The sequence below is a fragment of the Macrobrachium nipponense genome, chromosome 2 (assembly GCF_015104395.2).
Source record: "Macrobrachium nipponense isolate FS-2020 chromosome 2, ASM1510439v2, whole genome shotgun sequence".
Taxonomy (NCBI): Eukaryota; Metazoa; Arthropoda; class Malacostraca; order Decapoda; family Palaemonidae; genus Macrobrachium; species Macrobrachium nipponense.
This window is the reverse complement of record NC_087201.1, coordinates 160,065,495-160,086,654: the sequence shown is the minus strand read 5'-3', so window position 1 is coordinate 160,086,654 and position 21,160 is coordinate 160,065,495. Positions and strand designations below refer to the sequence as shown.

The 21,160-nt window shown below is 43.9% G+C and overlaps 1 protein-coding gene across 1 annotated transcript in view; it reads left to right on the top strand.

Moving 5' to 3' along the window:
• Positions 1–21,160, top strand: part of LOC135221090 (small ribosomal subunit protein mS29-like) — a 79,014-nt gene that overhangs the window by 5,467 nt on the left and 52,387 nt on the right. Inside the window, exons 2-4 of the mRNA XM_064258887.1 lie at positions 15,452–15,665; positions 17,717–17,809; positions 18,093–18,229. Of these exons, the coding sequence (XP_064114957.1) occupies positions 15,452–15,665; positions 17,717–17,809; positions 18,093–18,229 (444 nt within the window). The remainder of the gene's footprint in view (positions 1–15,451; positions 15,666–17,716; positions 17,810–18,092; positions 18,230–21,160) is intronic.

The window sequence follows — 21,160 nt, the reverse complement described above, 5'->3', positions numbered from 1 at the left end:
GACAATATACTTTCGTTTTGTCAAGTAAGTGGGTATCCCTCTTTGACAAAATATCTCTTTGTCCCGTAAATGGGTTAGTTCTCATGACAAACATCTATTAACTTGATATTGCGTAAGCGAATAAGCTCTTATTGACAAGATTCGGAAGAGCTCTCATTCGTCATTCGCAGACTCGTACAGAAATAGACTTGTAGACTACCGTCAATGAACGCTTATGTCCAATAACATAAGCTTGAGCTGACTGCTTCGACTGCTTCGATTCTCTTAAGTTTTGTTCATGAACTTGCCTGTCAGATATGTATGTAGCTGTATTTCCGAATTCAGCTATATATTATGTCTGCCAGGTAAGTAGGAACAAACTTTATTGTGATATAATTTCATTTTTTGCCTTGCGTTATTTTACTTTGGTTGGTTCAAGTCATATACGCTTGCTGTAGTTACCTCTTCGGATGGCAACCGAGAGGTCTGTTGTCTATTTTAAGGACATTTAATCGTTACTCTCTGCAGCCTAACAGGAGTTTCCGATTTATCTTTTACCGTTGTATGGTAGTGTTCTGACGACACAAACGCATCTATATATTTAGCGTTTTCTGTTTCGCTTAAATATACCAGCTTGAGAGTCGTTCTGCTCAAAAAATAACGGACCTATTTCTTCGTAGAATAGGGTAGCTGGCAACCCAGACATAAAGTTAAGAGACGACGTTCGTAAGCTGCTTGCTGCTGCTGTCACGCTGTCTGTCCCTCCATCCAACCGAGCCAGTATTCAGTGACAGATCGTGCGCTGTCATGCGCGGTAGGTTACGTCTCTCTCTCCTGCGGGATTGACTGACTAACCGATCTCTGTGCTGACGGTTTACGTCTCTCCTGCGGGATTGACTGACTAACTGTATCTGTCCTACAATCACGGACTTTAGCCTAAGATTGAGGGATTTCTTACGTGAATGAATAAACGTTGCATTCGTTTTGCCTTACTATGTTCAACAGAGTTATCTCTTAATCCTTTCGGTGCTCGTTACCGCACGGTATGGAACTACGAGTCTACCGCAACATTGCACTTTTATTTGCTCTCCCTGCTTAGGCAAAGCGCAGCCTTCTAGGGAAGTAAGCATACTCGGGGAGGGAATGGATGAGCTTGCTGGGGACCATTTCCTTCCTGAAGAAGTTTGTTTCCCGAATAGACTGCAATTCAGACCACATTTTTTTCCTACGGGAAACTGAATATTATTCAAGATCTAGCAATGATTCTGAACATCTCTCTGCGTCTATCACCTGAGGTGATAGAAAGAAGGTGCCGGACATCTGGATAGGGTTTCAGATGTCCTGGATCTTAATCTGAAAGAAGTAAAAGCGATTCGGTAGTCCTCCAGTCCTCGAAACGATTTTTGGGAACCAGTGGTCCAGATCAACTCTGATATTCCACAGCTCTCTCATATCTTAAGAAGTATCTTCTCTCGGCCCTTGTTCGAGTTTACGAGAAAGAGCCTATTATAACAACAGGCAGTAAAATGTAACGATCCTCTACAGGTTCGCTTACAGGATTGCAAAAGTCCGTACGAATCGCTCGATCGACGGCAGCAATTATTCACTTCCGAGTGGAATCTTTCTTTAGAAGTAAGTTGAGAGTTGTGTAGACTTTAGGGACGCCCTTTCATTCTTCTCTTCGATATGTTGAGGACGAAGAGGCGGCTTCTTCTCTGCTCCCTTATTCTCGATCCCGGGATCGGTACCATGAAACGCCATCCTATGATATTGAACGGGGATGGATGTTTAGTCTCTTTTTCCCCTTTTTCAATCGCTTAGGAAATGTATAAGAGGATTTATGACGTCACAGGAGCGACAATGACGCTGATCGCCCCATGTTGGCCTTCAGAATCCTGGATTCACAGAGGTCACATATTTCCTAGTTCACTTTCCAAGGACCTTTTCCGAGAGAGTCGGTCTACTCTAACTCGAAAGGTACCTATAACCTCTCCGCTCTGAGTCTGACTACGTTCAGACTATCGAGAGGTTGACAGGATAAGATTACCGTCTTCCTTTTCCGTCTGAGAATGGGATAAGCTGGCAGTCACAACTATTAAAGAATATGCAAATATGTTGTTGACGCCTTGGGCTCAGAGATTTGCGTCTGTCAAACAACAAAGCCCTTCACGATTTTTGAGTTCTGTGGAATCTCGAAACTCGCTCACCATCTACTTTTTGTCTCACCTGTTTTCTCGGAGTCAGACACTCGTGCGAGATCAGGCGACATATAGTAGCCCTGAGTTTCTTGTGACGAAGTCAGTTGCGTTTATACACCCCCGATGATCGTGTAACATGAGACCAGGTTGGACTGTCAGGCATTCTTCCTTCGGGACTGAATCGCCTTTTTGCTCCTCGCTCCTTTCTCTGGCACCAGAAGCTCGAGTCAGTTGATTCGCTGACGACGTTGGGTTGCGTTGATACACCCCCCAAGGTTTTGCTTAGATTGAATCGCCCAGGCAGTCCAGACACTCATTCTTCAGCGAAGAATAGTGCCTTATGGTCTTCAGGGTACAGCCTTGCTGTCCTTGATTCGTCTGACTGGTCTACTGGTCGGTCACCTGACTTTAGTACAGACGGACTGACTGTGCATGTCCAGATCGAAGCTTTCAATATGGAACTTAGACGTAGTCTGAAGTTCTTGATGTTAAAGCATTCGAACCTCTCCTACCTGTTAACTTTTTGCATGTGATCAGGAAGGCCTTCTTCTAACCACCCTAGATACGACAAAGAGGGTTAGTGAAATTTTAAGCCATCGTCACAGTTTTGGCTTTAGAGAAGACAAGGCGGTGTGCTCTCTAAGCCTTCCGTTGTGGCCTAAGAATGGAAACCCGTTTTGTCCTTGGGCCAAGAAGCTTGGAAGCAAGGATGGCACAAGTTAGTGGGCAGGAGCCAGAGAGAGTCCTGTGCCCTGTCGGTCTCTCAAGTTTTATCTACATAAAACTCAAGAACAAAGTCGAAGTCATTTGGGCAATCTGCATTGTTCCGAAAAGACCAGACTTGCCCATATCGAAGAACACCCTGGCTTTATGTGTTAAGGAGTTCTTTCAAAAATGCTCCTTCATTGTGTTTGCACAAAGATTTGAAATCTTTTTTATCTAAATGCTCACGAGGTGAGGGCGCGGCCTCGGAAGCATTTCAACAGAGCATGGCACTCAGTAACATCCTGAGTGCCATGTTTTAGCGAAGCAACTCTGTGTTCACTTCACACTCCCTGCGAGATGTGAAGAGGCATATGAGATCTGCTGCTCGCTAGGGCCATACGTGTCTGCAGACACAATCTTGGGGCAAGAAGTACCACTCATCCTATCCTGTAGAAAATGGTTAGGAAGAGCTCTTAATTTAGTTGATGAGTCGCCGACAACGGCGACTTCTTAACTCTTAAGCCTTAGTTAAACAACCTTAACTTTGGCTAGGTTGGTCAGGTGGTGATATATATATATATATATATATTTATTTTACTTCTTAGCCCTCATGGTATGGTCAATATGGTCTAGTCACGTCGTGGTCTCGCCCCTGTTGACCCGAATCATCTGGAGTGCCCACCGCTATATAGGTCTCTACCTCGCTGCAAACTCTAGTAGAAACAAGGCGACTTTACGTGGCATAACCACGAAGCCAGCTATGCTAACAGGTGGAACCAAGATGTAAATCATCTGCATGCATTTGTTTCCCAAAATCCTTCTATTCTGTCCCTTCCCACCTCCAAAGGTGGGATTCAGCTATATATATATCTGACAGGTAAGTTTCATGAACAAAATGATATTGTTATGATACAATAAAGTTTGTTCATACTTACCTGGCAGATATATATAATCAAGTACCCACCCACCTCCCTCAGGGGACGTGGAAATAAAAATTATGAATAGAAAATGGGAATGGTTCCTGATACCCGCCTCCCAGCGGCGGGAATGGGTACTAACCACCTGGCCGACCACTGCGTGTGTCGGAAGTTTTTTAAAATTCTGTCGGACTTCAGAAAATACAGCTATATATATATCTGCCAGGTAAGTATGAACAAACTTTATTGTATCATAACAATATCATTTCTATCGTTCTATAAACGAAAAGAATGAAGATAGTAGAAGGTAGTAGAGTATCTGCTGTACGAGAATACGATACTGTCAAATCATAAACACATACTGTAGTTACTTCTTTGCTGTGCAACTCAATTACCAGTATCCTTCTAGGACTTTCCTAGGAAGGACTACGCTTAAAGGGATTGTTAAGACAACACCTACTTAGCTTCTAGATTTATCGAAGTCTTGTTTCGCTTAAATATGCTTTAATAAGAACTTCCTGAAGTTCGATAATAATTTTATAAGATTCCTTTATTGAATGGAGTAGCTGGCAACTCTGGAAGAGTAAGGCCAGACGGCTAACGGAGACTGCTATCGCTTAGACCAACGCAGTACCATGTAGTTGTCGGTCATGAGCGGTCGGTTACATCTCTCTCTCCTGCGGGATGGAATAACTATCCGTATCTCTCCCCTACAATCGTGGTCTTAGCCTCGGGTTGAGGGGGTAGTTAAGCTAACATAAATAAAATATTGTCTGCCTTTTGCTAAGAAGCTTTCAATAAGAGATATTACAACCTTTCAATGCTGTTTACCGTAGGTAACATTATTAAAGGATTCTATTGCAGCAGAACATTATATTATATAATGCTCTCATGCTTACGAAAGCATGGCTTATTAGAGTACCTGCTCAGGAGAAGATGGATGAGTCGGATGGGAAACATTCTCTTCGTGGCAGAAGTTGTTTCCCTGAATGAACTATACTACGTATATAAAAGTTTTTTCCTACTAAGAACGGAATTAACATGTGAAAGGATGTCGGGTACCATAAAGGCACAGATGTTCTGGCACATAACCTAGAAAGAATTAGAAGGAAGCGCCAGTCTGGCGCGAATCGCCAGTCTGGCGCAATGCGCCAGGCTGGCGCAAAATTGCGCCAGAAGCGCCAGCCTGGCGCATTGTTTTAGCGAGTTGTTAACCTAAGAGTCCAGTAGCCTCTCGGACAGCAGGCTCGGTAACTGCAAGATTCGTTCCTGTTTTCGTTACCCATTTAATCGGAAAGGGGTCGCTTACAAGGAACGATGAAATGATTTATTTTAATCACTTAGGCCAATTCCACGACTCTCTCATATCGCAAAGAGCATCGAGAATCTCTTTTTTTCGCCCCTGTTCGCGTTAACAAAATAGAACCTATTTGGAAAACAGACCGATGCAAGATTTTGCATGTCCGTGAGAACCTTCTCGATCGACGATAATAACTGTTAACGTATGTCTAACATTTATTGGAAAAAGTTGTGAGAACCTGCGGAAAGTCTTCTTCATAGATCTCTTAGCAAGGTAGAAGACGAACAGGCTTCCTATAGACTGCTTCCTTTTCCTCGAACCAAGAGAGGTAGCAATATACGCCATCTTTATTTTTTAGAAAGTGTAATAAACTTTAGTCTTTTTTCCCATAAATATAAATTCTTTACAGAATTTAAGATAAAAGGGCGTCAAAGAAAGAGAGGATAATACTTTATGCCTCATTTTGGCCTTAGAGAGGTTGGATTTCAGAGGTCACATTCTTCTCACAGCATGTTTTGGAAGTCTTTTCCAAGAGAGTCTGGATATTCTATCAGCATCTATTATAAATGGACCTTAACAACCTCTCCACTCTGAGTCTGTCTGCATGCAGACTGACCAGAAGTGGACATGAATGAGAGGATTTTTTCAAGGTAAATTACAATAGTCATGGCCAAGACATAGAATTGCTGCAGATCGTGCTAGAGGGAATGAGGAAACTGTCCTCTTCCGATACTTCTGTGAACCACATAGCGGTTTTTTCTTCCCTTTCAGGGGGAAGAATCACCTTTGTATATATCTGCTATCAAAGAACGCAGTAAAAGGCTATACTCTGTCTCTACAAAGGGAATTGGAGATAGCAGAGGATTAAGATCTTCGGGATCTTATACGATACCTCAATATGACAAGAGTAGGATATCATGTACTTCTAATGGGATCTTTTTTGTGGCCACAGATTCCATGTTCTGACAAGATGGAACTGCTCTTCATCAAACTTCTTTGAGAAATTTTTATGAGGGAATTCTTTGTTTCTCTTGGTCCTAAACAACCAAGAAGACAAGTGAATTTTTTTAGCATTGGAATCTCGCATCAGATTCTATGGAGACTAGGCAATGGGTTCTTGCCAGCATAGTATGTCTGGCAAAAGAACTAAAACCCCCTATTCCTGATTCAGTGTTTTCAGATAGAGGTTTCGTTGTCCAGGCAGGGTACTTAAGTTTTCATCTACAGTAGAATGGTTCAAACGTTTGCCTACAGAGTCTTTGGAATGCGATGACGGCTCGAAATGCTTCCCAGAAGGTGTTCAGAGGGATACAATAAAGAGCTAGAAATCAGGAGTCCTCCCAATTTCAGCTCGGAGTCTCCTTCGACTTCCAGGCTTCTTCCCTTCCTTCGGGCAAGGATAGGGAAGATTCTGCAACGAGAAACCCCTTCAACATGTAAGAAGAGATCTCGTGAGCAACGGAAGTATTCAAGAAGGACCCTCCTCGGAGGAAGACTCTTATCTCTCGTACAGTTAGATATCCTATCGTCTACTGGATGTAGCTGACTACAATCACCTCCCCTTGCCGGAGAGGCCAAAGCTCAAAGGGGAAGAACTTCTTCCACCCTTCTCCAGTCTCCTGATAAACTATTGTGGATGTTCAGGACTTTTGGACAATGTAGCGCCAACCAGGTGCCATATGCCAAAACAGGCGTAAAAAACGCCAGAGGCAGACAGCCCCAAGAACACTGTCATTGTCTGATGAGGAGAAAGAGCAGGCCTACAACCTGGCACAGATGTGCTAGAGGCGAACAAATCGGACAGATGAGAGTGTCCGATGTGGACATCGCCAGACATCCTCGAGACTCTACCAAGCTCGAAACTCTGGCAAGTGGGGAGGAGCCAGCCAAGGCGCGAGGCCCCAGCCAGGCGCGAGGCCCCAGCCAGGCACCAGCCAGGCGCAAGCCAGGCTCTAGGCTTCATCCAGAAGAGATCCATTTCAAAGGAAGCCCTGGTCTTCTTCTTTGAAACAAATGTGATCGCTAAGCACTTCATGAATAACTTGATGATTCCTTCAAACAGCTGAGAATTAAAAGCGCTTGAAGTGTGAGCTTTTATGAATTCTTGTTAGTTCCATAACAATGTCGTGAAGGACATATTAGCTGTAACTTATGGAAGATGCAACTCGGGAGTTGACTTCCCTTAGCACGAAGGAGGTCAAGTTGACCTACGAGAGATCCTTCTCTCTTGGTTATACGTGTCTACGGATACGTTGCTGGGATAGGGAGCCGACACTGATCCTTAACTAAGTAAGTTAATTTTTATTTTAACATAGTGTTTTGTTCTTTGGGTTGTTTGAAAGGAGTTTGGGGATAACTCTTCAAATTAAGCACTAACCCTCGTGTTAGGATCAGGTGATCGGGATCGGTGTTGTTCTCCTTAATTATGCCACTAGGCATAGGTGTATTGTCATGTAAGTGGATAAGCCCCCATTGACCAATGACCGATAGATTCTGTCGAGTAAGTGGATAAGACCCCATTGACAGATCTACAAGAACTCTTAGCCATAGGTCACATCCTTGCTGAGGTTCTTGAGACGAAGCAGACTCCTAGCAATAGCTAGGAAGTCAACCCTTCGTCTAAACACATAGGAACCAAGGTTTTATTTATTTATTACCTACAACGTATGTTATTTACCTGTCTAATCAGTGAATAGCTGTCTCTTACCCTCCACCAAAGGGTGCCAATCAGCTAAGTATATATCTGTCAGGGAAGTTGAATGTATGAAAATGATATTATGATACAATAAAGTTTCATACATACTTACCTGGTAGATATATACGATAAATGGCCCACCCATCCTCCCCGCAGGAGACAGGTGGAAGAGAAAAATCTGGTTCTAGAAGGTAATGGTTCCTATTCCTGCCACCCAGCGGCGGGACGGTAGATCACCTGACCTACCTACCTGTAGCATGTGCCGCGAAATTCGAATTTCTGTCAGAGAAGACGAAGTCTTAGCTAAGTATATATCTGCCAGGTAAGTATGTATGAAACTTTATTGTATCATAACAATATCATTTTTGTATTGAAATGTGCTGATTTTTTAAGGATTTTATTATAATGATAGAATGCAATTTTTAGAAGCTGTAAATGAAGTGGTATTTCAAACATCTAACTCACCTGGTAGTTATATATATAGCTTACGTCCCTGACGTCACGACAGAATTTCAAAACTCGCAGCAATCGCCAATTGGGTAGTTAGGTGCACCACCTGTGCGCCCTCTACCCAGGTATGTAGAACCATTCCAACTATTCCTAAGATCTTCCCTGCCGCTCCATTGGTGACATTGTTGGAACTTCGCTCGCTTAGCCCGTGTTTTTTGCAGTTGATTTGGTGAAGTACACTTTGGCTTTGGCTTTTGCTTGATTTGGATTCTTGATTTGGACTTTTCTTGACTTTTGTTTGGATATTGTTGGTTTTGACCCTTGCTTGTTTGATCTCTCTTTTGATAATTCCCAACATGACTGACTCTGCATCGAGTGTGAGAATGTGTGTGAGAGGTTGCAAGACTCGGCTTGCAAAAGCCTCGATAGACCCTCATTCTATTTATAGCAAATGTAGAGGTAAAATTTGTGAGTTGGATGATAGGTGTAATGAATGTGTGGACTTGCCTGAGACTGAATGGATTGAGTATTACTGCTATGTGTGGAAATTAGAGAAAGATAGGATGAGAGCGAAGAGTAATATGTCTCGCTCCTCCAAAGATAGTCAAGGAATAGACAGTTCTCTATCCCTCAATGAACCTTTTGATCCTTCTTCTGTAGTAGCAGTACCAGATCCAACTATGGAAACAGGTAAGAGTCCAACATTAAAGGACATGATGACAGCCATTCAAGCCCTTGGACAACGGGTAGAATCCCTTGCAGAGGATAGGGAGAAATTGTGGTCTAATGTGAGAGATCTGAAAGTGGCTAGTGATATAAAATGTGCAAGTGCAGTGGAGGGTGCGCCCGCTCGGATCTGTCGTGCTCCTAGTCCTAGACCTCTTCCAAGCTCACCAACCCCTGTGAGAAGGAAAGTCGACCGACGAAGGGGGGCGAGAGGTTTTAGCTCCCGAGCGGCCGTCCCCTCGAGCGTACCTGTTGACGATCCCCAGGACGCTCACCCTCGCCATTGGAAAGGCGAGGTTAAAGTGTTTTCTTCGTCATCTGACGACGCAGTACCCAGACGGGGCTGGCGTTAGATTTCGAAATCTAGACCCCTGAAAAGACAACATCTAGTAGAGCAGGACGCCAAGCGTCAAGAACTGCCAGGATGTAGGCATTGGAGCAGCCCAGAGTGCTTCCCTTCCAGCTCCGATATTTACTCTCCTACCAAGCCAAGACGCAAGATGTCGCACAGGCGGCCGTCGTCTTTGGTAGGAGGCAAGGAAATACCGGATGGGGGGAGGCCTTCGGTGCAGGCAGAAACTCCGGAACGCTTCTCTTTCGACTCTGATGCTTGCTCTCCTACCAAGCTAAGACGCAAGATGTCGCACAGGCGGCCGTCGTCTTTGGTAGGAGGAAAGGAAGTATCGGATGGAGGGAGGTCTTCGGTGCGTGCTGCAACTCCTGAACGCTTCTATTTCGACTCAGATGCTTGCTCTCCTACCAAGCTAAGACGCAAGATGTCGCATCGCACAGGCAGCCGTTGTCTTTGGTAGGAGGAAAGGAAGTATCGGATGGTTGGATGTCTTCAGTTCATGCTCCAGCTCCTCCTGCGGATTGGCGTTCGTCTTCAGGACGTTCGTCTCTCGCCGAACAGGATGAAGGAGAGATATTGATGTTGCAGCTTCCCCAGTCTGTCCCCAGCAGCAAGAAGCTCCGCAGATTTCCTTACTGCAAGATTTGCAGCAGAAGCTCTCCTCTTTAATGCAGGCTTATCAGCCTGCTACAAGCAAAGACAGCATACGTCAAAAGCTTGGACGAAAAGCTGGACGCCAGGACGACTTGCCTCTAAAAGCTGGACGCCAGGACGTAGAGAGTCAAGGTTTTCAGCACCTAGACGACAGACGTCAATATTCTGGACAACAGGATGCTGAGCGTCAAGAACCTGGACGCCAGGACGCCGAGCATCAAGAACCTGGACGCCAGGACACCAGGCGTCGAGATTCTGGACGCCAGGACACCAAGCGTCAAGTTTCTGGACGCCGAGCGTCGAGAGGCTGGATGCCAGGACGCCAGGCATCAAGAAACTAAAAGCCAGGACGCCGATCGTCAAGATTCTCGACGACAGAGCACCAAGAGTCAAGAAGCTGGATGCCAGGACGCCAGGCGTCAAGAGGCTGGACGCCAAGACACCAAACGTCAAGTATTTGAACAGCAGGACGCCAAATATCAAGAAGTTTGACACCAGGAGGCCGAGTGTCAGGATTCTCGACGCCAGGACACTTGCAGGCATCAAGAATATTCTTCGGAAGCACCGACGAAGCATGACATCGCGACGTCGGTTATGGGTCGATCGGAAGAAGGGAAGGATGACTCCCCCCCTTCTCCTTTTGGTCCGATGGAAGACTTTTCCGACGAAGAGAATCAAAGAGATCTACAGCCTTCGTTGGACTTGAAAAGACTTATGAAAGTTTTCACGGAACTTTTTCCGGAAAATTTTGTTCCAGCTGCCCCTCGTTCCCCACCTTCAGAGTTCACTCTAGGGAAGGCGACTAAGAAGTCCGACTTCACAAAGATGGTGTTGTCACGCTCTGCAAAGAGAGCGTTGAAAATTATGAAGGAATGGATGGACACGAAGAGAGACCAAGGAAAGACAGCTTTCTCATTTCCTCCGGCCAGATTAGCGTCCAGATCTAGCATCTGGTATGATACTGTAGAAGCTCTCGGGCTGGGAGTTCCCGTTTCTTCCCACGGGGACTTCTCGAGTCTTGTGGATGCTTCTTGTCGGACGGACATAGGAAAGACGAAGGTTTTTTGGTCTTCCTCTGAAATGGACCACCTCCTCAAAGGGATTTTTAGAGCCTTCGAGGTGTTTAATTTCCTAGACTGGACTCTGGGATCTTTGGGGAAGAAATTAGAAGCCTCCAAGTCTGCTGACACGGAAGAACTTGTTCATCTGATGTCTTGCATAAACAAAGCTCTTCGAGACGGGTCGAACGAGCTAGCGGCTCTTTTCTCGGTGGGAATCTTGAAGAAAAGGGCCCAAATGTGTTCTTTCCTTTTGAATGGGGTCACACCCATTCAGAAAGCGGAACTACTTTTTGCTCCCCTTTCCACTCATCTTTTCCCTCAAAAATTGGTAAAGGAAGTCTCCTCTGCCTTAACTCAAAAGGCTACGCAAGATCATATGACAAAGGCAGCAAGGAAAGTCTTACCTTCAAGTTTCAGAGCTCAGAAACTCAAGGAAGCTAAACCTCTGCCTCGAGTTTCTCGCCCCTTTCGAGGTAGATCCCTCAGTGGAGGGAGCACAAGACCGGTGGCAAGAAACTCTAAGAAAAGAGGCTTCAGACAAGGGCGAAACAAAGTCTGACAGCAATCCTCTTCAGACAGCAGTAGGAGCCAGACTTTCCAACTTCTGGCAAGCATGGGAGGAAAGAGGAGCAGATACTTGGTCAATTCAGCTTCTCAAGGAGGGATACAAGATCCCTTTCTTGAAAAAACCCCCCTTAGCAGAAAGACCGATCGATCTGTCAGCCAGATACAGAGAGGAAACCAAGGCCCAAGCGATACAGCAAGAAGTTTCTATGTTGCTTCAGAAGGAAGCAATAGAAAGAGTTCGGAATCTGGAGTCTCCAGGGTTTTACAACCGCTTATTCCTGGTTCCCAAGAGTTCAGGGGGATGGAGACCAAAACTGGACGTGAATGCCCTGAACGTTTTCGTGAAGAAAACAAAGTTCACGATGGAGACAACGAGATCAGTTCTAGCTGCAGTCAGACAAAACGACTGGATGGTTTCGTTGGATCTTCAGGATGCATACTTTCACGTCCCTATCCACCCGAACTCCAAGAAGTACCTAAGGTTCGTTTACAAGGGAGAAACATACCAATTTCGAGCTCTTTGCTTTGGCCTAAATACCGCTCCTCAAATATTCACGAGGCTGATAAGCAACGTAACAGGAATGCTACACAAGAAACATATCAGGGCCTCGCTGTATCTGGAGGACTGGCTCGTCAGAGCCCACTCCTACACCTGCTGTCTGGAGAATCTTCAGAAGACGATTCGGTTATCGGAAGACCTAGGCCTTCTGATAAACCGTCAAAAATCTCAACTGATCCCATCCCAAGAAATCTTGTACCTGGGTATGAGGATTCAGTCGGGTTTTTCGGGCTTTTCCGTCCGAGTTGAGAACGAGACAAGCCTTGGAAAAGCTGCAAAACTTCCTAAGGAAACAGATGTGCTCCGCAAGGGAATGGATGAGTCTGCTGGGGACCCTTTCCTCACTAGAGCAGTTTGTCTCCATAGGAAGACTGAACCTTCGCCCTCTTCAATTCCACCTCAATCAACATTGGGACAAGAGGAAGACACTAGAGACAAAGTGTATTCCCGTTTCGGACTCTATGAAACACTGTCTACAGTGGTGGAACGACCCTGTCAATCTCTAGGAAGGCCTTTCCCTAAAACAGAGGAACCCAGATCTAGTGTTGTTTTCCGACGCCTCGGACTTGGGATGGGGTGCAACACTGGGAAAGTTGGAGGTCTCGGGCTCCTGGAACAGAGAACAGGAGAAGTTCCATATCAGTCAGAAAGAACTGACTGCAGTTTTTTCTGGCTCTCAAGGAGTTCGAAAGCACAGTACAGAACAAAGTTGTGCAGGTCAACTCCGACAACACAACGGCGTTGGCCTACATCAACAAACAAGGCGGAACCCACTTCGAGTCCCTCTACAAGACGTCGAGAGAACTTCTTCTCTGGACGAAAGAGAAAAGCGTGACATTAGTAACACGCTTCATTCAAGGGGAAAAGAATGTAAGGGCAGACATCCTGAGCAGGAAACATCAAGTCTTGGCGAGAGAATGGACTCTCCATCAGGAAGTCTGCAAGAACCTGTGGCGAACCTGGGGTCGCCCATGCATAGACCTCTTCGCCACAGCGCAAACGAAGAGGATGGAGACTTACTGCTATCCAGTCCCAGATCCCGAGGCAACCCACATAGATGCGTTCCTCATGAATTGGGACCATCTAGACGTGTACGCCTTCCCGCCATTCAAAGTGGTATATACACAAAGTGTTGCAAAAGTTCGTGTCTCACGAAGGCACCAGGATGGCTCTAGTGGTTCCGTTCTGGCCAACAAGAGAATGGTTCACAGAGGTACTGGAATGGATGATGGACACCCCCAGAAGCCTTCCGTTAAGAGTAGATCTACTCAAACAGCCCCACTTGGAAAGTATCACCAAAACCTCCAAGCTCTTCAACTAACTGCCTTCAGACTATCGAAAAACTCACAAGAGCTAGAGGATTTTCAAAGGAGGCAGCTAGAGCCATCGCAAGAGCAAGGAGGTCTTCCACCATTAAGGTATACCAATCCAAGTGGGAGACATTTAGACGATGGTGCAGGGACAACTCCGTTTCCTCTTCCAGTACCTCTGTGACTCAGATAGCAGATTTTCTGCTATATCTTAAGAAGTGTAACTTTTCAGCTTCTACCATTAAGGGTTACAGAAGCATGTTAGCAGCTGTCTTCAGGCATAGGAACCTGAACCTGTTGGATAATAAGGATCTACAAGACCTTCTCAGATCCTTCGAGAAGACTAAGGAGAAACTACAATCTTCGCCAGCTTGGAATTTGGATGTAGTTCTGAAGTTCTTCATGAGTGATAGGTTCGAGCCTTTAAAGGAAACATCATTTAAGGACCTCACCATGAAAAAACTCTTCTTGATTAGTCTAGCAACAGCAAAAAGAGTCTGTGAAATCCATGCCTTCAGCAAAGCTGTAAGTTTCAGACAGGGCAAGGCTATCTGCTCTCTACAGCTAGGATTTCTAGCGAAGAACGAACGCCCTTCTCAACCCTGGCCCAAATCGTTCGAGATTCCAAACCTGTTGGATCTCACAGGTGAGGAAGCAGAGAGAGTTCTTTGTCCGGTAAGGGCCCTGAGGCATTACCTGGAAAGAACGGAGAAATTACGTGGCAATTCAGAGGGGCTTTGGTGCTCTGTCAAAAAGCCCTCTCTGCAAATGTCAAAGAATGCATTATCCTTTTTTATAAGGCAATTAATTAGGGAAGTGCATTCAGCATTTAATGAAGCGGATCTCAAGCTACTAAAAGTTAAAACTCACGAGGTTAGGACCGTAGCAACCTCTGTAGCTTTTAAACAAAATAGGTCCCTTCAGAATATCCTGGACGCAACCTTCTGGAGAAGCAAGTCAGTATTTGCGTCGCACTACCTTACACAAGTGCAGACTCTGTATGAAGACTGTTACATGCTGGGTCCGTTCGTAGCAGCTCATTCAGTAATGGGAGAAGGGACTACTTGAAAAAAAAAAAAAAAAAAAAAAAAAATCCCATAAACCAATACTCTTTTCTTACCTTGGAACTATTGAAATTTTATGGTTGTTTGTAGAGACTGGACGCAGTATTCCACAATCATTGATCCTTAGTCAGGTGGTCAACTTGTTCCTTGGTAGCGCCCGGAACAAGGGTATTGTAGGGAGTCTAGTCACATAGAGGTTTGACCGGTTGACAGTCTCCAAGAGGTCTTCAGCCCCCTGGGTGGATCGCTGGATCTCATAAGGAAAGCAGACATAATGAGGCAGGATATCATTGAAGTCAGCTTCCTTAACAGGTACGAACCCGTAAGTTTGTTTTTAATTAATTCTTATGTCAGTTCCAACGATGATAGCTGTCTCTGACCCTCCACCAAAGGTGTCAATCAGCTATATATATAACTACCAGGTGAGTTAGATGTTTGAAAATGTTATTTTCATGATAAAATAAATTTTTGAACATACTCGCCTGGTAGTTATATATAATTTAATTCCCACCCTCCTCCCCTCTAGAGACTATGGGCATGGAAGATCTGAGGAATAGTTGGAACGGTTCTACGTACCTGGGTAGAGGGCGCACAGGTGGTGCACCTGACTACCCAATCGGCGATTGCCGCAAGTTTTGAAATTCTGCCGTGACGTCAGGGACGTAAGCTATATATAACTACCAGGTGAGTATGTTCAAAAATTTATTTTATCATGAAAATAACATTTTAGAACTAGTGTGTACTATAATGTATTTAATGTCAAAGATGGAAAAACCAAGTCATTTGAAATCAAAGCTGTCTTTTGGTTTTATCAGTTCAATATTAGTGTGAATGTTCCAAAACAATCTGCATATTGATCATTTTGAGAGCTGTTGTTTTGCACTACAGTTTATGAGCATTTTTTTTCTTTTCAGAGTCTTCATACGAAAGATCACTTAGGCCTCTGGTACACTATAGAACCAGAGGTGGTGAAACGCCTTTTTGGCGTTGGAGGATTACCCAAGCAATATGTAAAGCTCTGTGACACATTCAGGGAAACAAGTATCATGGTGCGAAATCCAGCTCTGACTGTTATTGATTTGGTGAAGAGGAGTAACCTTTCAATGCCACCAAATAAATTTTTGTTCTGTATCCTTTTGCTGCTGTAGTACATTACTGTGTACTAGTTTATGGTGGTGTTATCCTTTATCACTTGTAAAATCTTTGTAGTTATGGATATTAATGCCTTGAACAAAATTTATGGGTATGTTAATAACAAATAAGACGGGCAGTTTCATGTGAGCTGAAGTGTATAAGTGGTCATTTTATTTAAGTAACTTGCCAAGTAGTTACATAGCTAAGAATTTCTAAGTACCAGTAGAAAAAATTTGAAAATCGTGGAGGTGATTCTTTTATATTTGTGTAGGTCGGTACTCCCGCCCACTACCGGGGGATAGGTAAACAACTTGGTAGAGAAGCTCAATTATTTCTACCGGCTTTCGACGGAGGTTGTAAGCTGTAGCTTTCTATGAATTTGGATTTCATCGTTCGCCGAGAGCTTGCATTACCTTTGGTAAAGTACTCTGAATCTTTTGTCATAGTCATATGGCATTTGTTAAATAGCCAGGCATAATTAACAGTACTTTGACCAGTTTAGGGTTTTAAGTCTGTTTTATTAGCTATTCATCTAGCAATGTCTGACTTGAGTTTGTTGAGTGTCCGTTATTGTAGCAAAGGATGTAATACACAGTGTATATTAACTTCAGCAAAGTATGATTCCCATTCTGTTTGTTTTAGATGTAGGGGTCATGTTTGTTCAGTTGAATTAACTTGTAATGAGTGTATAGGCTGGGATGAAAGACATTGGAGGGTGCTATCATCTTACCATTCGAAGTTAGAGAAAGATAGGAAGCGTAAAGCTACTACTAGGCTCGAAAGGTCATTAGCTAGTCAGGAATCTTCTTCTAAAGTGCCTATTATTTCTGTTTTGTCCAACAAACCCAGTCTTTCCTCTATTCCACCTAATCCTGTTCCTGGCTCCCATGCTTCCGATCCCAGTGCCATCGCCAGCCTCGATGGAGCAATTAGCTAACTCTATGGTTTAGTTAGGGGAATCAGTGTGTTTGCTTCATGATAAAGAGAGAGATAAAGTGATAGTGTAGGAGCTGGCTGTCTGTCCCGCCGATTCTCCTAGGTGAAGGCCCCTAACACACTCCCCCGCACCTGGAAGAAGTCGTACTGGAAGCCCAAGGGAGGTCGGTGGGGTCTGTACCTGTCAGCGTTTCCCAGGTAGCGAAAGACAGCCATTAGAAAGGTGTCTTGGGTAAAACTCATTGTCTTTCTTCGAGTCCGGATCGATGTGGTAAGGACAATTCCAGACCACTGAAAAGGTCTGCAGTGGACATTTCTTGTACCCGTCAGGTACTGCCTAAGAAGGCAAAGGAGGCTAAACCTTCTTGTAGTTTCTGGGACAGCCCAGAGGCTTTTTCTTCAGGAGATTCTCATGGTAAATGTCCGGAAGGAGACTTTTCCTAATCTGTTGTGAGACGTAAACATCTGAGTGCAGTGCGCCCGTCAACACCAGTGTTGTCTTTAGCTTTTCATGCTGCATCAATTCCTATGTAACTACTATTTGGTAAGTATAAATAAAGCCTTACATTATTATAAAAATATAATTTTAAAGAATAACATGAGTACTGAATATTCTTGACCAAAAAAAAAGACCTGCTGTTTAATACTTGAAGATTCATCAGTAGATTGTATAATTTGCCCATTTGTCTGGCTTATTTATAGATCAGATTCTCAGAGTAGTACAGTGTTGTTAACAGTTTGTAAAGAAACTTTAACCAGGCTACTTAGTAAAGTATCTTGGCTCAGAGGTAGTCAGAAGAATTTCTTCTTTAGTGTGGGATAACTGAAATTGGACAGCCAAGTGTGAAGAGAGAAAAAGAGAGCAGGTTGTAGGTAAAATAAAACTGTAGTGCGAGGCTTAAAGTATAATTTAGGCAGAAAACTTTGAAGTTTTATGTTGTTATAGAGTACAGATCTCTGATAATATTTGTGCTATAGTTTATTTTAGTTAATGATTATATTCCCATCTAACATTACCTATACTGTTCCAAACACAGTAGTTTTTGTTCCAGAAATATAGTATTTATTTGGATTTTTTAGTTTTTGTTAACCTTAACTGCTATACATAGATGGCAGAGATGGAGTGGGAAAGACACTTTCTATTGCTCACGTAATGCACTTCCTAGCAGAAGATGGATGGGTCCTCATACACATTCCCTGGTGTAAGTTTTACTCTCCTTTTTTTTTTGGTAGTTTTATTTAGTTATTTTTTGCAATTTTCCTTTTTTTTTTGTTTTTTTTGATATTTGGTTATTTTTTGCAACTTCCTAACTCATCTTGTGGTTTCAGTCCTGTTAAAGCAGGAAGACTAACCAAAGTATATAAAGAAAAATGCAATATAAAATGGCAGTGAGTTGTATTTTATTGTAGTTTTATGTGTTTTGTGAATAATATTTTTACAGAAATTTTTCACCAAGATTTTGGTTTACAAATCTGTTATTTCAGTACCTAACTGGAGACGACGTTTCAAGGAAGTGAATGCTTCCACTTCTAATCCAGGATTTTTTGACCATCCAATTGATGCATCAACTTGGCTTCAGCGCTTCAGGCATCAGAATGAGGAAATACTAAAGAAATTACAAGTAAGGGTTAGATTCTTTCTTTTATATGTACTCAACATATTATTATTGTCGATGGGAAGTCTCACAAGTATAATACAGTTGTGTTTTATTTATCATACTTATTGCTACAGGGAACTATGTAAATATTTCCAAGGTAAACTATTCGGAGGTTGAAATTTGGTCTTTTTTGGTTTTGCCAATTATTTTTCTTGTTGTATGCCCCAAAGCTCAAACTTTTTTTTGATAGAATTCAGATGGTATTTTCATCAGTTCTTGTCATCTGTATTAGCTCACAAGTTGATTAGGGGATATTTCTATACCATGAATCTCTTTGCTATCCTTTTATGCATTCTCCTATGAGCAATAATGTTATGCTGTATTGCCATGTCCATGCCGTGTTTTGACCTTCGAATTAGTGTATAATTGCCCCCTGATCCCAACTCCTTGACGAGATGGGGGGCTTAGGGATCCACTGTAGAGAGAGTATACTCTTTTACGCCTACTTTCTCTCCGTAGATTCAGCTTTTAATCCTCCTCCTATAAATTTCCCCCTTCCCCTCTTCTTTCATTGATGACCTTGGCATGGGTTTGTATTACTGAATTGTGTGCTCTTTTAACTTGATGGAGGGTGGAGTTGGACGGCACACCACTCCACCCATAGAACTAGAGCACCTGACGTGGTCGAGTGAGGGGAAATTTTTGTCAAGCCTTGCTCACAGTGCTGGACCTGATCTCGACAGACTGGCAACCCTTAAGGCACCATGGGTATGGCGTATATCCAGGTGAGGGACCCAGGGCATTACCAGTGTATGTAACAGTATTGCTCCTCCCCCAGTTGGGCCTCCTTGGTGAGAGGGACCTCATCCTGGATGAAATTGATAATAATTTCATATGGAGAAACAAACTAACCTCCCAACGACTTCTGGCATGGCAATGGACTGTTCACAGGATAACAATGAAAATCAGAGTGGTATTAAACATTGTTACCATACAATGAGCCCAAAAGAAGTAGATATCGTCATGACCCAACCTTGATTCACTTTGATTCTCCCTTTGGGGAGTCAAACTGCAACTGCTCCTTTTCCTCAAGCAGTTCCTGAAGGTACAAGATGTCTGTCAATTTAGAATTTTCCATATCATCACCTTGTTTGTCCTCAGGTTCCAGTTGTCCCAGATGTTCTAGAGATACCTGGGTTTCCGCATTCCTCTCGTCCATTTCCTGGTGTTCCTCATTCGTTTACAGGTTCCGGTTGTCCAAGATGTTCTAGAGACACCTGGGTTTCGGCATTCCTCCTGTCCGTTTCTTGGTCTTGTTTGTCATCCTTAATATCCTTGCCAAAATGATTCAATTTCCTGTACGCGAACCAACTCAGGTGTCCACCAATAAGACCGGTGGCAGCACTGCCTGCCGCCATTGGTGAGTTCCAGGATCCGTTCACGTCGTTGATGCAATTGTTATATAAATGTGTAAGGTCATATTTGTTTCCCTCAGCACCAAGTGATGTCCAAAGGGCATCAAACGCTGAGGAATAAATCACGTTAAAAATAGCTGCTAAGCACAACCAAATGTCACATAAGTGTTCATTTTATCATAGGACTATGTGAGCTGCTTGCTCTTGCCTTAGTTTCCAAATCTGCCATGGCAGAAATTTTGGAATTCTCAAGAATCCAGAGCTCTGACAGTCCTGGAAAAGCATAGTCTTCAGTGCTCGGAGCTTCGGGGCTCCCTTTTCTGGATCGTCTTCAGAATCTGAAGCCTCCTTCAAGGTCTTCTTCAGTGCTAGCCTCCAACAGTCCCCTTGCCAGGATCAACTTCAGAGAGATCTTTGAAGCAAATATCAGTTGTTCATATATGGAACAAACCTTCGGTGTTAACATTAGGATTTACTAGCGCCAAGCTGGAAACTGGTAGAATTAAAATTACACTTGTGAGATCCAGGGACTATTGGCATCTATACCAGGTCACGGGGCATGTATACCCAGAATACCCACGGCTACCTGTGACCGACCAGTTATTTTCCTACCGCCTTTAAGATAAGACGTGTTTACTGTCTATCTGATTTAAAGCCGGTTTTTCAGTTTGCCCGTTTTTTATCCATTTCATTTTTCATTTCTTATTACTTTTTCTTTCTCCGAGTGTGCTCAGAGTGAGTGTGATCGGTAAGAGTGTATAAGTGGTATGATGGAGATTTTTGCCTCAACATCGGGATCGTCTGCCGTTTCGAAAAGGAGACAAAGGAAATGCCCAGGAGTCAGTGGCTTTCCATGTTCTAGATTTCTAACTTCGGTGTCGAGGGATCCTCATCCAACGTGTAGTAGGTGCAGGGAAAACGTATGTACGGTTACTAATCCATGTTCTGTTTGTCGCGGTTGGTCGGTGGAACAGTGGAAAAAGTTCTATGAGAAAGGCCAATACAAAAGGAAGGTGGTGATGCCATCTTTGGATGACCAAACCTTACCGGCTTCTTTTGTATCGGCAATAAACCAAGCTGCTCCATATGTTTCTCCACCTGCTTTTGATTTGTCCCATACCCCTTCGGTTTCTCCTAGCGATTCAGTATCGGAAACGTCAGGAGGGGCCTTGGGTAATGTTATGAATAATATGCACGCTCCTTTGTTCCCAGCAGGTAGAGGGAGAGCATCGCCATCTCTGTTCCAGGCGCCGGCTCCCTAAGCGCATAGGCTGGACGGTACGTGGTCAGCGCTAGGCCTACCAGGCGTACCAACCTTGGATGGTTTGCTTGTGCATTATATGGCGTCACGGTTCCAGCAGGGTCCGGCAGCGCTGAATGTCCTCATCCCCCTGGCTTGCAATTTATGGGAAATAATGCCGCGGCTACGCCATCAAATTCGATGTTTACAGCGATGCAGAACGTGGGAGGTAGTTTGGCAGCAAACGTGCGGTTGCCAGCAGAAGCCTCACAGTCTCTCCCTACGAGATGGGTGACGTCA